General features: G+C 46.4%; 2 protein-coding genes across 9 annotated transcripts in view; one reads left to right on the top strand and one right to left on the bottom strand.

Moving 5' to 3' along the window:
* The first annotated feature begins 355 nt into the window (after positions 1 to 355).
* STAR (steroidogenic acute regulatory protein) lies at positions 356 to 6,129 on the top strand. Its single transcript, XM_066235571.1, has 7 exons — positions 356 to 578; positions 1,507 to 1,617; positions 1,915 to 2,042; positions 3,094 to 3,252; positions 3,381 to 3,565; positions 4,164 to 4,257; positions 4,940 to 6,129. Exons 1-7 carry the CDS (start codon positions 515 to 517, stop codon positions 5,051 to 5,053), a joined length of 855 nt encoding a protein of 284 aa, XP_066091668.1. The 5' UTR covers positions 356 to 514; the 3' UTR covers positions 5,054 to 6,129.
* An 843-nt stretch (positions 6,130 to 6,972) lies between these two features.
* The window catches only part of ASH2L (ASH2 like, histone lysine methyltransferase complex subunit), a 32,794-nt gene continuing 26,079 nt past the window's right edge, over positions 6,973 to 13,687 (bottom strand). For 6 of the 8 annotated variants that reach the window (XM_066235556.1, XM_066235558.1, XM_066235557.1 and 3 more), the window contains 4 exons: positions 12,826 to 12,918; positions 11,385 to 11,483; positions 8,971 to 9,030; positions 6,973 to 8,870 (listed from right to left, as the gene is read on the bottom strand). In XM_066235556.1, the coding sequence (XP_066091653.1) occupies positions 8,763 to 8,870; positions 8,971 to 9,030; positions 11,385 to 11,483; positions 12,826 to 12,918 (360 nt within the window). In that variant the 3' untranslated portion in view covers positions 6,973 to 8,762. The remainder of the gene's footprint in view (positions 8,871 to 8,970; positions 9,031 to 11,384; positions 11,484 to 12,825; positions 12,919 to 13,687) is intronic. The other 2 variants (XM_066235560.1, XM_066235561.1) reach the window with 2 other exon arrangements.

Below are 13,687 nucleotides of genomic sequence, written 5' to 3'. Positions count from 1 at the left end.
AGGCATATATGTGAGTTGATGCTTTCTTCCCCCCCCTCCCCCCCGTCTCTCTTCTCTAAAAATTAATAAAAAAATAAAAATAATTAAAGAAAAGCACTGTCAGATGGTAGACGCTTTTTTCTAAACGGCCTTTAGTGGCTTTGCTTCTCTCCCTTCCCTCCGCTGAGTCTGGCGCCAACCTCCCACCCCTCTCCGCTCCCTGTTCCGCCCCCTCCCTACCCACAAGTGGCCAGAGCAGCAGTGTGAGGCAATCCCTCTATCCTTGACCCCTTCCTTTGCACTGTGAGTGATGGCTTTTTTATCTCCCGGTGATGAAGCACAGCCTTCAGCTGTGAGCATTTAAGACACAGAACACACGGTCCCAGCCACAACTGCAGGACCCAGAGGCAAACCTTGACAGGCTCAGAAGAACAGAAGGAGCCACCTTGAAGGCAGAGGCAACATCAGCGGCGGCAGAAGCAGCAACAGCAGAGGCGGCGGCAGCACCAGCACGGTTTCCAGCTGCCAGGAAGCAATGCTCCAAGCAACGTTTAAGCTGTGTGCTGGGAGCTCCTACAGATACATGCGTAACATGAAGGGTGAGTTCCCCAAGAGTGAGGACGTTGGTAGGGGTGACCAAGAGCTATCAGGCTTGTGGTTTAATGGGTGAAAGTACTGGAGACCAGCCACTCAGGTTCTGATCCCAGCTGTGCTGTTTATAGGGTGAGTCTGCATCAGTCTTGTCACTTCTAGACCTGAAGAAATGGGCTGGATATCAGGATGCCCATGTTCCTTCCAGATTCTGTCATTTCTGACCTCCCCTCTAGGGCTCTAATCTTCCTTGAACTCTTCCTGGCTTAGGCTTCCTCTAGGATTAGTCCCAGGGGTACCAGGAGAGTCCTAGCCCTGTCCGACAAGCAGCACTGGCAAGCCTAAGACATGGGCAGGAAGGAGGGAGGGGTGGAGAAGGAAAAGAGAGGGGGTAAGACAGCAGGAGGACAGAGACCCCAGCTGCTGGCAGCTGCACCTCAGGGGTCGGGTGTCTTGAATTGTCCTGCTGTAGCAGGATTTTCCTGATTTGAACAAAGCTTTTCCCCCTTTCAAGAAAGAAACTCTGGGCCTGACCTGTGGTGGCGCAGTGGGTAAAAGTATCAATCTGGAATGCCAAGGTTGCCGGTTCAAAACCCCGGGCTTGCCTGGTCAAAGCACATATGGGAGTTGATGCTTCCTACTCCTCCCCCTTTCTCCCTCTCTCTCTGTCTCCTCTAAAAAATAAATAAAATAAAAGAAACTCTGGTGTAGTACCTGCCTCTGGCAGGATCAGATGGAAGGCAGATTTCTGGGCGCTGGAGGCAGCCTGGTGCAGTGAAATGAGCACTGGACCCGCAGCTGACCTGGCTTTGGTCTAGGTCCCTACTAGAAATCAAGCCACTTCCTTCTCCAAGCCTGTTTCCAGGTCTGTGAAAAGATGGACAGGTAGGAGGGGCTTGCCCACTTCTAGGCAACAGTTTCCTTCCCTTCCCTCAGGGCTGAGGCACCAAGCTGTGCTGGCCATTGGCCGGGAGCTGAACCGGCGAGCCCTGGGTGGCCCAACCCCGAGTGCGTGGATTCATCAGGTCCGGCGGAGCTCGCTGCTCGGTAAGTGCTGCAGCTTCTGGGCTTCCGCCAGGGGGCAAACACTGTACCTGTGGCTCTGGTCCCGCCACCCCTGTGGCCTTTCTTACTCACTTAAAGAGGATGAGAATGGAGTTTCTCACGGCCAGATCCCCGGTGTCACCTGCAGCTGCTGCGTCTAACTCGACCTGCAGGCTGAATCCTGTGGTTTGGTCTTGGCTCTGCAGAGGAAAGAGCAGATCCAAAGATCAAAGGGATGGAAGCTGGTGGGAGGCAAGGGGACGGGTAGGAAGCTTGGTCTCTCCTTGGCTGCGTACCCAGGTTCTCGGCTGGAAGACACTCTGTATAGTGACCAGGAGCTGGCCTATATCCGCCAGGGAGAGGAGGCCATGCAGAAGGCCCTGGGCATCCTCAGCGGCCAGGAGGGCTGGAAGAAGGAGAACGAGCAGGTAAGGGAGGGTGTGGAGGAAAGCACAGCTTCTTACCATTCCTCTGCCTTCCTCCAAGCCAGCTGGGAGCCCCTGCTCCTCTCAGAATCCCTGCATTGTGCAGTATTCACTGGCAACATGCAGTCCTGAGAATTCTCCTTTCCCAAGAATATATCCTCAAATCCTTCCTTCCCCCATCAAAGATATCTTGGAGACTTGCATTTGAGAAAGTGTTCCTGTATCCTCACATACCCTCCAAATGCATTGTACATCTATTCAGCAGAGAGCATTCAATGCAGAGTCTGTGTGCACTAGAGACCTCACCACCCTGGGCTGGAAGTTGCAGAGCCAAGGTAGTGCCTGTGTCGTCCAGCTGGCCTTACGGCTGAGCCTGCAGGGGTGATCCTTGCAATGAGGCTGGACTAGAAGACAGATGGCCCGAGCCTCTGGGGCTCTCTGCTCCTGAGCAGTGCACTTTCACTGGGGGCCAGTAACGAGGCACAAGTTAAAAACCAGTGGTTCTATTGAGACTTTGGTTTTATCTTCACCAAAAGCTTAAATGCTGGCATCGCCCAAAGTTCAGGTAAAACCTCTCCTTCCTCAAGTTAACAGACTACAGAATTGGAAGTCAAGAAATGGGGGTTTTAGGGCTAGCTCTTAGCTAAGAGTTTCTTTGGGCAAATCATTTACCTTCTCTGGTCCTGCATCTTTCTAGGATGAAATGAGGTACTGAAGTACAAAAATCTTTAAGATCCCATCCAACATCCTGTGTGTGTAATTAGTAGGTTGTAGACCAGACTTTGCCTACGCCCAGGATCTTTGAGCTTCTTGAGTAAGGTTCTTCTCCGCTGGAACTGCCCATGCCCCTCAGTATTTAACACTGAGAAATAAGGGCCAAGGGAGCAGGTAGGTCATTTTTGAAGTCTCCAGCAGATGTACAAGGACTTTGGCAGGAAAGATGACCTACTCTATTTTAATCAGAAATAGTTCCAGGTTCCCTGGTACTTAGGAATTCTTCTCCCTGTGCCTTTCCTGTCTTGCCTGGCACTGTGCTCCTTTCTCTCCCCGGCAGGCCAATGGGGACCAAGTGCTGAGTAAAATGGTCCCCGACGTGGGCAAGGTATTCCGGCTGGAGGTGGTGGTGGACCAGCCCATGGAGAGGCTGTATGAAGAGCTTGTGGAACGCATGGAGGCGATGGGAGAGTGGAACCCGAATGTCAAGGAGATCAAGGTGAGAAGAGCCCAGGCGTGGGTGGCAGGGACCCATGAGAGCCCTGTCTAAAGGTGGGCAAAGCTGTGGGGGGGGTGCCGTACCCCTAGCACTGGCTAGGTAGTAATTGTTTCCCTGTGGGCTGGTAGGTCCTGCAGAAGATTGGAAAAGACACAGTGATCACCCATGAGCTGGCTGCAGAATCTGCTGGAAACCTTGTGGGGCCCCGTGACTTTGTGAGTGTGCGCTGTGCCAAGCGCCGAGGCTCCACCTGTGTCCTGGCTGGCATGGCCACACATTTTGGGGAGATGCCCGAACAGAAAGGTGTGATCAGGTAATACTGGCAGCAGGCTCAAAAGCTCCCTTTCCTAACACGGGCCTGGGGGCCAAGTGTGTGATGAATCCCTGGCTCCCAGAAATCAATCCTTGGTCCCTACTCTCAGCTTCTTTTTGCAAAAGAAGATTCTCATTTTCCATAGCAGGGAAAGAATACGAGATTAGCCCTACACATATAGCCAGTTTGTCCTGACCTTCCCGGAAAGTTTATGGACCTTAAGTTTCCTAAAGCAAGAGGTAGGGCTGAGGTTTAGCTGGTATGATCAGGTACAGCTGTACTAGTGATTAAAATACCCTCACCACTTAGAACACAGCTGCTGCCCGCGTTCCTCAGGAGCGCCAGCCACCCCCCGGGGCCCTTTCCCCAACCTCCGTCTCCCGTCAACTAAAAGACTCCACGGGAAGCCTCCGGGCTCTGGTTCCAATCTGCACGTTTTGATAAGCTGGTAATCATGCCAACTGTTAACTATCAGCCTTGGCAAAAGAGACTTCTCTGATAAATTTGGAAAGACAAGCCACTCGAGAAACGTGGCTGGTATAACTAGTCAGCATAAGAGAACTCTGTCCTCCTAACTCGACTTCTCTTCAATTGTCAGAGCTGAGCACGGCCCCACTTGCATGGTGCTCCACCCCCTGGCTGGAAGTCCCTCAAAGACCAAACTCACATGGCTGCTCAGCATTGACCTCAAGGTGAGGGGCCGGGAGGTGGCACAGTGGGAAGGTGGTCAGAGAAAAGTAGGACCTTACCCCTCCCGTATTATCTAACACCGAATAGGAAAAATTTTCCATTTGGAGGGAATCAGATTGTTGAAGAGGGAAAGAGATTTGAGCAATGGCTTGATATTCCCTCTTACCTCTTATATTAAATTTCAACTATAGTTACTTTAGAAAAAAACTTAGCCCTGGCCGGGGGCTCAGCTGGTTAAAGCATTGTCCCAGTACATCAAGATTGCATGTTCAGACCCCGGTCAGGGCACATCAACAACCAACCAATGAATGCATAAATAAGTGAAACAACAAATAGATGTTTCTCTCTTTCTCTCCCTTCCTCTTTAAAATCAATCAGTAATTTAAAAAATAAAAAAAAGGGAACTTAGGCCCAGAAAGGTGTGCTAACAAGCTCAGTGTTACACAGCTGGGAGGACAGGTCTGAAATCTGTCTTGAGAGCAAATCCTGTGCTTCTGACACTTTCATGACAGCAGGGCCACAACGTAGTCCTCCAGCCCATGACTACGGTCCACTACAAGGCTGCACCCATGACCAGCTGGAAGATTAAGACCAAACCATTCCAGTGTTTGTGATAGGGTCCAGAGGTGTGTAGAGTGAAACGCCACCCACAAGATGGTCAAATTCTTCTATCTTCTACTCTAGGGATGGCTGCCAAAGACTATCATCAACCAAGTCCTATCACAGACCCAGGTGGACTTTGCCAACCACCTGCGCAAGCGCCTGGAGTCCAGCCCTGCTCCTGAAGCCAGGTGCTGAAGCCCAGCCCGCTGCTTCCGCCTGATCCGGCTGCATTGGCAAGCATGCTCATTAGGAAAATCCCTCCCAGAAGCCTGCAAGTCCGCCTGAGATCTTTATCTGGGGACAGTGGTTGGGGTGGCAGTGTCTTTACATTATGATGCTAGGACTCGAATTGGTAACATTTTAGTACCAAGAAAATAGGGATGGGACTCATATAAAGAGGAACGAGCCTTCTAACTTGATTTAGTGATTAGTTGTGAAATGAAGGTTAAGGGTCTCAAAATATATATAAAACTGTTCTCTGGGCCCATACATGTCTACCTGAAAACATCTTAAAATGCTACTAGCGGAGAGGGTGCTAAATACAGAATTGGGACTTCAGGTTTCACGGGCTCAAGAGCTCCATTCCCTGCAGGCAGCGGGTGGTCATAGCAGGGTCTTCCAAGAGGGGCTCCAGCAACTCCGCCCCTCAAGCACACAGAGCTGCTTTGATCAAAGACAAGTAGCTCCCCACCGCAGGTGCCTCCCAAAGACCTAGTTTACATTTTCTTGATGAAAACCACAAAACTAATTATTAGGCCGGTTTCCCAACTGCTTCCATGAGCACCAGTCAGAATAAAGAACCGTAACTAACACAAAAACTTCTGTCTGTACCTGGCTTAAAATTCTCTTCTTTAAAAAACCTATTTGAGTAAACTGGAACTTCATACTAAAGGTGTCATAGACAAAAACTTAAATTTAAGTCCCACAGCTCATTAAAAGGAAACACTACTGGGGACTTTATGTCATTCAACTATTTAAAATCTGTTATCAGAAACTTTCATAAACATTTAATTTTCACAACAAGCATAAGCTTAAGTCTTAAAAGAACTCTGTAACTGGTAGCTGATTAATAGGCACTAAAAGATGGAAGATTATTGCTGAGGATTTTTATTTATTTAATTAAAAGGTTAGGGTGACTTGGGGTGGTGAAAACACAATACAATATACAGATAATGTATTATAGAATTGTATACCTAAAACCTATATATTGATAATTTTATTAACCAATGTCACCTCAATTAATTCAATAAAAAAGGATAGTGCCAGCCTGACCTGTGGTGGCGCAGTGGATAAAGTGTTGACCTGAAATGCTGAGGGTGCTGGTTCAAAACCCTGGGCTTGCCCGGTCAAGGCACATATGGGAGTTGTAGCTTCCTACTCCTCCCCCCGTTCTCTTTCTCTGTCTCTCTCTCTCCTCTAAAATGAATAAAATTAAAAAAAAATAGTGCTAAATATCAGTGCATGAACAGTATTACTAAGATAAAGTTAAAAATGAATTTTCTCATTAATGACTGTTTAGACCTAATAAGGCAATTGAATCTTTCCTTCAGTCTATTGTATCAGCTCTCAGCTTGGCTCAGCTCTACCAAATCTCTGCTCTAGTAGGTCAATATTTACTATTCTGAGAGATGGCTGGAAGAAGGGGTAATATAGTGATAGTGAATTCCCTTTCCAAGATTCAGAGAATTTATACTTTAAAGATATATATAAATTGGGATGGTATTATTTTGCTAAAACGTATACCACTTGAAACTTTTCCATTCTAGTGATAATAGCATTAATGATTTATACCATTTGGAAATGAAACCCTATCTTATTTATTAAACAAATTAGCATTAGCAGAAATTCTGATATTTATTGAAGTATTGAAATTTTACAACTAGAAATATTTATTATTTATTCCGATTGTTTCTTAGTCTATTTTTGGCATAGATAAAATTATTGCTTATCTGTCCAGCTTCAGAATGAGGGGATAGTTGTAGAAGTATTTCTAGAACAGAATTATCATCTACTCCTAGCTAAGACAAAATGGTTAAGATGTGTACAGCAATGTATACTCTGGTTCCAAAGAGAACAGCAGTGATAGTAAAGCAATAAGCTTTCAACACACAACATGATTTTGAGTTTGATTATAATTTGTCTTCTTTGAACTATGCAACTGTGTCTTTGAGATGACTGGGAAGTACTCTCCCACTTGTTTAATTTTACATTGGAATAAAATAAGTTGTGATGATCTGCTTACAGAAACTGTTTTATACAGGGCTATACAGAGTGGGTACTCTTCAAGTCCTTTAAATGAACCTTACCAAACCACACACACATATTCTTTGAACATGAAGTATGAACAGACAAAATCATTATTCTTGTTATCTTTGATTTGTAAAAGCCAAATGTACAAAATAATAATTTTATCATTTAAAAGTGGGTTATATATGTGGTAATTATGTTTATATTTTATAATTTATATTTTATACAATCATATGTGGTTATAGTACCTCCAGCTTCCTCTAAATAACATCACCCTCATCTTTTTAACAGTTCTTCAAAATCTGAGGACCCAGACGCTTTATAACCATGTCTGCCCTTCAGGACCAGCCACGGATAATAGGTGTCTAGGGTGACAGGGCGAGACTCCGGCCTAAAAGCATGCTGTTAGGTTTCCTGTTACAAAGTGTGGAGCGGCCACAACTATTAGTCAAAGCTACTAAGTTAAGATTCTACTAGTCACTTGAAATTTTGGAAATTTCTTGAACAGGCAATAATATATGGTGATTCTTGGCAACATATTACCTATCATGGTGAACCACTCTACCTATTAACGCAGGGGGTATTTATAAGCGAGAGTCTTTGGGGCCATCCTGGGAGGCTGTACTGCCACTGAACTACAAACAGGAGACACAAAGGGACTCCAATGAAAGATCCATTCTTCCATTCCAGTTTTCAGTTTCTGAAAAATGCCCTTTAATCATCAGCTACAGGAAGGAATAGATAAGCAAGGCAGGAAAACAATCCACACACATATCAACATACATGTTCAAGGAGAACCGTAGGGAGACCGTTAACCCTTTACTCTTCACCGCCTGAGCCTGAGTTCACAGGACAAAGGGGTGGCTGAGTTGGCTGGAGAGGGGAAAGCAACAGGAGACGGGTTGCGATGCAAGCCAGAGCTGGTCCCTTCCTCCAGTGCTGGCTACTCTTCCTGCAGACTGCCCACATTGCTGACACTGCCACCAGGAGGAACCCAACTTGAAAGGGAAACAAAGTGTCACACACGCTGGATCACAATTTTATTTGGTAAGAGTTTAACTGTTTAAGCTGCAAGCAAGTTCCTTTCACAATTACAGTTTTAGAGACCTGGTAGTTTCAGAGATCCCAGTGTTCAAAAGTATATGTCAAAATTAGTAACAAAAACAACCCCACACCCAAAGGTAAGCTCTTTGATTGGTTTGGAATGTACAACCACTGATTTCAGCTGTTCTCAGAAACAGGCCCACCACTTCCTTGGAATTCAGGTGGGATGGAGTCAATGTCCACAGGGGGGAAAATGCCTTTAAATAAGTTAGCCATTTGGACAATATTATCCACTCCTTAGAAAACACAGGGAAATAACAAGTCTCAGTGGTGGGTTACATGGTACAGCACCAGTTTCACAGGGAGCTTATGGAGTCCGAGGGTCAGCAGCTGTTGGCATATGGCACACAAAATGAAAGCAGTCACCAAGGGCAGGGAGAGTGTCGAAGGACAGGCAGTCTCTCCCAGCCTCACCCAGCCATTTGACTTGCTAAGAGCAGAAGCAATGTTCTGCAGTATCTTCACGATAACATCTTCAATGGTTACAGAACAAAGAGAAAACCCACCAATATTATTCCCCAGGAAGTCTGTGTCTACAAAGAAAGGGACCTGGCTAGGGTTCCCACGGGGGACTCCGCCTCCCGTCCACTTCTGTTTCCACGTGATATAAGACATCAGCCAGAGTATGTTCTACGACGGCGCCCCAGCCCATGTCACTCATCTGGTTGGGGGATGAGAAACAGAAATGAGGTGATTAGAGTAATTACAGCAGAAAGTAACAAAGATTCTGAGGATGCATATGGAATCTTAATGTTACTCACAGGGCGGTATGTGAGATCCTTTGGAGGATACTTGAAGCAGGGTCCAAAGTTAATGGAAACCTGGGACAAATTCAATTCAAGCAGACATGAAAAAAACACAAGCCTATAGTGAAAAAGTTAATGGGACATGGGAAATTGTTCTTTTTAAAGGTAGCACTGACATTACATATTAATATTACTAAAAGTGGTCAACACCTTAACCTTAATGTCCATCAAGAATTAGGTAAATATGGCCCTGGCCAACAGGCTCAGCAGTAGAGCATTGGCCTGGTGTGTGAAAGTCCCCAGGTTCGATTCCCGGTCAGGGCACACAGCAGAGGTGACCATCTGCTTCTCCACCCTTCGCCCTCCCGCTTCTCTCTCTGTCCCTCTCTCCTCCCCTACACCACAGCGCAGCCATGGCTGGAATGGTTCAAGCAATCTGGCCCTGGGCACCTGAGGATGGCTCCATGGCCTCGCCTCAGCACTGAAACAGCTCAGTTGCCAAGCAACGGAGCAGTGGCCCCAGATAGGCAGAGCATTCCCTGTAGGAGGCTTGCCGAGTGGATCCCGGTGTGTGGGGGGCATGCAGGAGTCTGTCTCTGCCTCCCTGCCTCCAACTTAATTAAAAATTAAAAAAAGAAATAAAAGAATTAGGTAAATAGGCCCCAGACGGCTGGCTCAGTGGATAGAGCGTCAGCTTATGGACTTCCTAGGTTTGATTCCCAGTCAGGGCACACAGGAGAAGTGACCATCTGCTTCTCTCCCCTGCTCTCCCCTGCCTCTTCTTTCCCTGTCCCCTCTCCCAGGCAGTGGCTAGACTGGTTCAAGCACTGGCCCCAGGCCCTGGCCGGTTGGCTCAGCGGTAGAGCGTCGGCCTAGCGTGCGGAGGACCCGGGTTCGATTCCCGGCCAGGGCACATAGGAGAAGCGCCCATTTGCTTCTCCACCCCTCTGCCGCGCCTTCCTCTCTCTCTCTTCCCCTCCCGCAGCCAAGGCTCCATTGGAGCAAAAGATGGCCCGGGCGCTGGGGATGGCTCTGTGGCCTCTGCCCCAGGCGCTAGAGTGGCTCTGGTCGCAACATGGCGACGCCCAGGATGGGCAGAGCATTGCCCCCTGGTGGGCAGAGCGTCGCCCCATGGTGGGCGTGCTGGGTGGATCCCGGTCGGGCGCATGCGGGAGTCTGTCTGACTGTCTCTCCCTGTTTCCAGCTTCAGAAAAATGAAAAAAAAAAAAAAAAAGGCACTGGCCCCAGATGGGGGTTGTTGGGTGGATCCCAGTCAGGGCACATGTGGGAGTCTGTTTCTCTATCTTCCCTCCTCTCACTTAAAAAAAAGAAGAAGAATTGAGTGAACAGCCCTGGGCAGGTAGCTCAGTTGGTTAGAGTGCTGACCCGATATGCCAAGGTTGCGGGTTTGACCACCAGTTAGGGCACACACAAATGAGTGCATAAATAGGTGAAACAACAAATCAATGCTTCTCTTTTTTCCTTTCTAAAATAAAAAAAAAAAATTTTTTTTTTAAAGAACTGGGTAAATAAAATAAACGTGTTGATTTTTGTTTATAACCTAAAGATGCCTTTATTTTATTTCCATGGTGCCTAATCGACAGACTAAAAATACTTGGAAACTTCCAGTTATTACCTTTTCAAGTCATTTAAAAAAACAAACAAACAGGCTCTAATGATAGTCCCCTTCATACTGAATCATATATTTATATTTTATTTTATTTATTTTTATTTTTTGTATTTTTCTGAAGTTGGAAATGGGGAGGCAGTCAGATAGACTCCCGCATGCACCCGACCGGGATCCACCCAGCATGCCCACCAGGGGGTGATGCTCTGTTGCAACCAGAGCCATTCTAGCACCTGAGGCAGAGGCCATAGAGCCATCCTCAGCGCCTGGGCAAACTTTGCTCCAATGGAGCCTTGGCTGCAGGAAGGGAAGAGAGAGACAGAGAGGAAGGAGAGGGGGAGGGGTGGAGAAACAGATGGGCACTTCTCCTGTGTGCCCTGGCCGGGAATTGAACCCGGGACTCCTGCATGCCAGGCCGACACTCTACCACTGAGCCAACCAGCCAGGGCCTAAATTTATATTTTAAATGAATATAAGCAACAATCCCAAACTAATGATAGTAGGTTAGCATGACATATGTAATACCAAATTGATTTTGCACATAAATATAGCCTTTACACTGAATAATAACATTACCTCACAATACATTCAAAGGACAAGTATGGACACACTAATTGCATGATCCAAGCATGCATTTCCTAAAACACCCAATTGTTTCTGGCCCAAACAGTGGCAGTGTGAAAACATTCCCATCTCACTTAGGCTATTCAGCTTTCTTTCTGGGACTCAATCAGTAGCTCTTTCATCACACCCATTCACCTCGTTCTCCAGTTCTGTTCACAGGATGACCAATGATACATACCGTGCAGCTCTTGTACAGTGAGATGGCTGGAAAGTAAACCCCCTCAAAAATATCTTTGTAAGCCACACCCTGATTGACACCATTTTTATAAAATATTATCTGTAACAAAAAACATGGTTTTACTTTAGAATTTAAAAACAGAACAAACAAACTCAAAAAGAAGTCACTTGGAGAACCCATTGGAAGTGCTGCCACCATCCTGTTAATAATGTATGCCAAGACTAGCACATAGCTGTGTAATAACATCTTATATAGTCAGGCCCCTCACAGGCTGCTTACAGGCACTCGTCCAGCTGGTCTTCAGGTCTGTGTTCTGCATCCCTATGCTACTTCTACTAGTTATACTTTCTATTGTTCATATTACACTTAGAGAAAGTAATGTGGTCTTCTATCAATACCTGCTTAAGCTTGTTGCCTTCCCTTGCATCAGGTTCTTGCTTCTGTATTTCGACTTTGAAAATTCTCAGGATATTCTGTCAGTCTCTGAATCCTCATTTTCTTTGTCCTTTATCCTGAATATTCTCTCCTAACCACTATCCATATGTGGTTAAGGAACCTTTTCTGAAGTAACTTTCTCTCTCTTCTTCCCAGCAAAAGCGACCTTCTCCCTGCCTATACAATAATTCCTCACTTGACATTATCAACGGGTTCTTGGAACTGTAGCAAAACACATTTTGAAACCAATTTTACCTCAGGCTAATTGATATAAGCAAGAGTTAAGTTTCTATGGCAGCACATCAAGGTTATGACAAAAGGACATTTGAGGACTTGCTATGTTTTCTAGCTATATCATCCTTAGATCTATTAACTGCTTCCTGTTACTATCTTTTTCAACTGGGACTCTAGTTTTAAAAAATTTTTCCTACATTAGTTTCTATTATTGACTCCTCACAGCGTTTTTATTGAAAAATGTTTCCAGCTCAGAACTTTGTCCCTTCCCTCCCTTTCTATTTTTGGCCCTTGTGGCTGGTCCAGATGTGTCAGACCTTCTTTGTGCTATGACCTTGGGCAGATATGTTCCCAACAACTCTGGGACAGGGAGGCAGGGAAAGTTCTGGAGGACACAAGGAGCCATTACAGCTCTGGCCGCCTCCAGGTGGCATGGCAAGGTTCTCCCCTCACCTACTCCCGAGTTCCTCCCTCGGTACCGGACCCCTCTTCTGGGAAAGAACAGGCCCCTCTGCCTTGCTGCCTCAATCACTTATACATTTCCCTATCAGATCACTCTGTTTCTGCCTTTCCTGGAGGGTGTTCCTGAAGAACCTGGTCATCCCTGAGAGCAGCACAGTATCACAGCAAAGGCACAGACACGGGAGGCCGAGTGGGAGCTCCCTCTGCTGTGTCAGCAGGAAAGAAGGGCCTCTCTTTCCTCACTTATCATTAAGGGGGTTGGTCCCAATCTGCAAGGTCTAGTTCTGACGTTTTTGTGACCATGACTCACCTCACTATGGGGAGTCTGCTTTAGGCTCTTCTCTGCTTTATCCACAAAGTCTTTTTCCTCAAAATACAAATAACTCTTGAACTTTATCAAAGCCTTGAAAACCAAGAAAGAAAAAAAAGGCTCACTGAAGCATCAGCAACATCACACAAATAGCACGGCATCATGTGCTCTGTGACAGAAACTACAAATCTTTGCTAGTTTTGAACTATGTGCTTCTTAAAAAGTACTAGATGGCATATATTTGTTAAACATGGTTAAAAAAGGCCTTCCTAATAAAATTTGCAAGGAAACACATACATATATACTCTCACCACAGCAACACTGGAGCAACTAAAATTCTCAGATATTGTTGATAGGAATGGAAAGAGTCTAGCAATTTCTCATAAAAATAAATATATAATTACCCTATGGCCCCATAGTTCTACTTCTAGGTATAGACCCAAAAGAAAGAAAAGCATGTATACAAGATTTGTTCAAGAATGTTCACAATCCCAAACTTGAAAGAGCACAAGTATCCATCAACAGGAAAATGGATATGATATATGTTAACTATTTTTCAATAAAGCTGGGAAAAAACCGCCCTGGCTGGTTGGCTCAGTGGTAGAGCGTTGGCCTGGCGTGCAGGAGTCCTGGGTTCGATTCTCGGCCAGGGCACACAGGAGAAGCGCCCATCTGCTTCTCCACCCCTCCCCCTCTCCTTCCTCTCTGTCTCTCTCTTCCCCTCCCGCAGCCAAGGCTCCACTGGAGCAAAGTTGGCCCGGGCGCTGAGGATGGCTCTGTGGCCTCTGCCTCAGGAGCTAGAATGGCCCTGGTCGCAACAGAGCGAAACCCCAGATGGGCAGAGCATCGCCCCCTGGTGGGC

This window comes from Saccopteryx bilineata, chromosome 6 (genome assembly GCF_036850765.1).
Source record: "Saccopteryx bilineata isolate mSacBil1 chromosome 6, mSacBil1_pri_phased_curated, whole genome shotgun sequence".
Taxonomy (NCBI): domain Eukaryota; kingdom Metazoa; phylum Chordata; class Mammalia; order Chiroptera; family Emballonuridae; genus Saccopteryx; species Saccopteryx bilineata.
Note: the sequence above shows the minus strand (reverse complement) of the source record. Positions and strands in the feature narration are given on the sequence as shown.

Excerpts from the sequence above, each read along its gene's own strand:
- STAR (XM_066235571.1), top strand. The coding sequence starts at position 515 with ATGCTCCAAGCAACGTTTAAGCTGTGTGCTGGGAGCTCCTACAGATAC. Across the intron at positions 2,043-3,093 it reads GGAAGAAGGAGAACGAGCAG|GCCAATGGGGACCAAGTGCT; the intron begins GTAAGGGAGGGT and ends TCTCCCCGGCAG. Across the intron at positions 3,566-4,163 it reads GAACAGAAAGGTGTGATCAG|AGCTGAGCACGGCCCCACTT; the intron begins GTAATACTGGCA and ends TTCAATTGTCAG.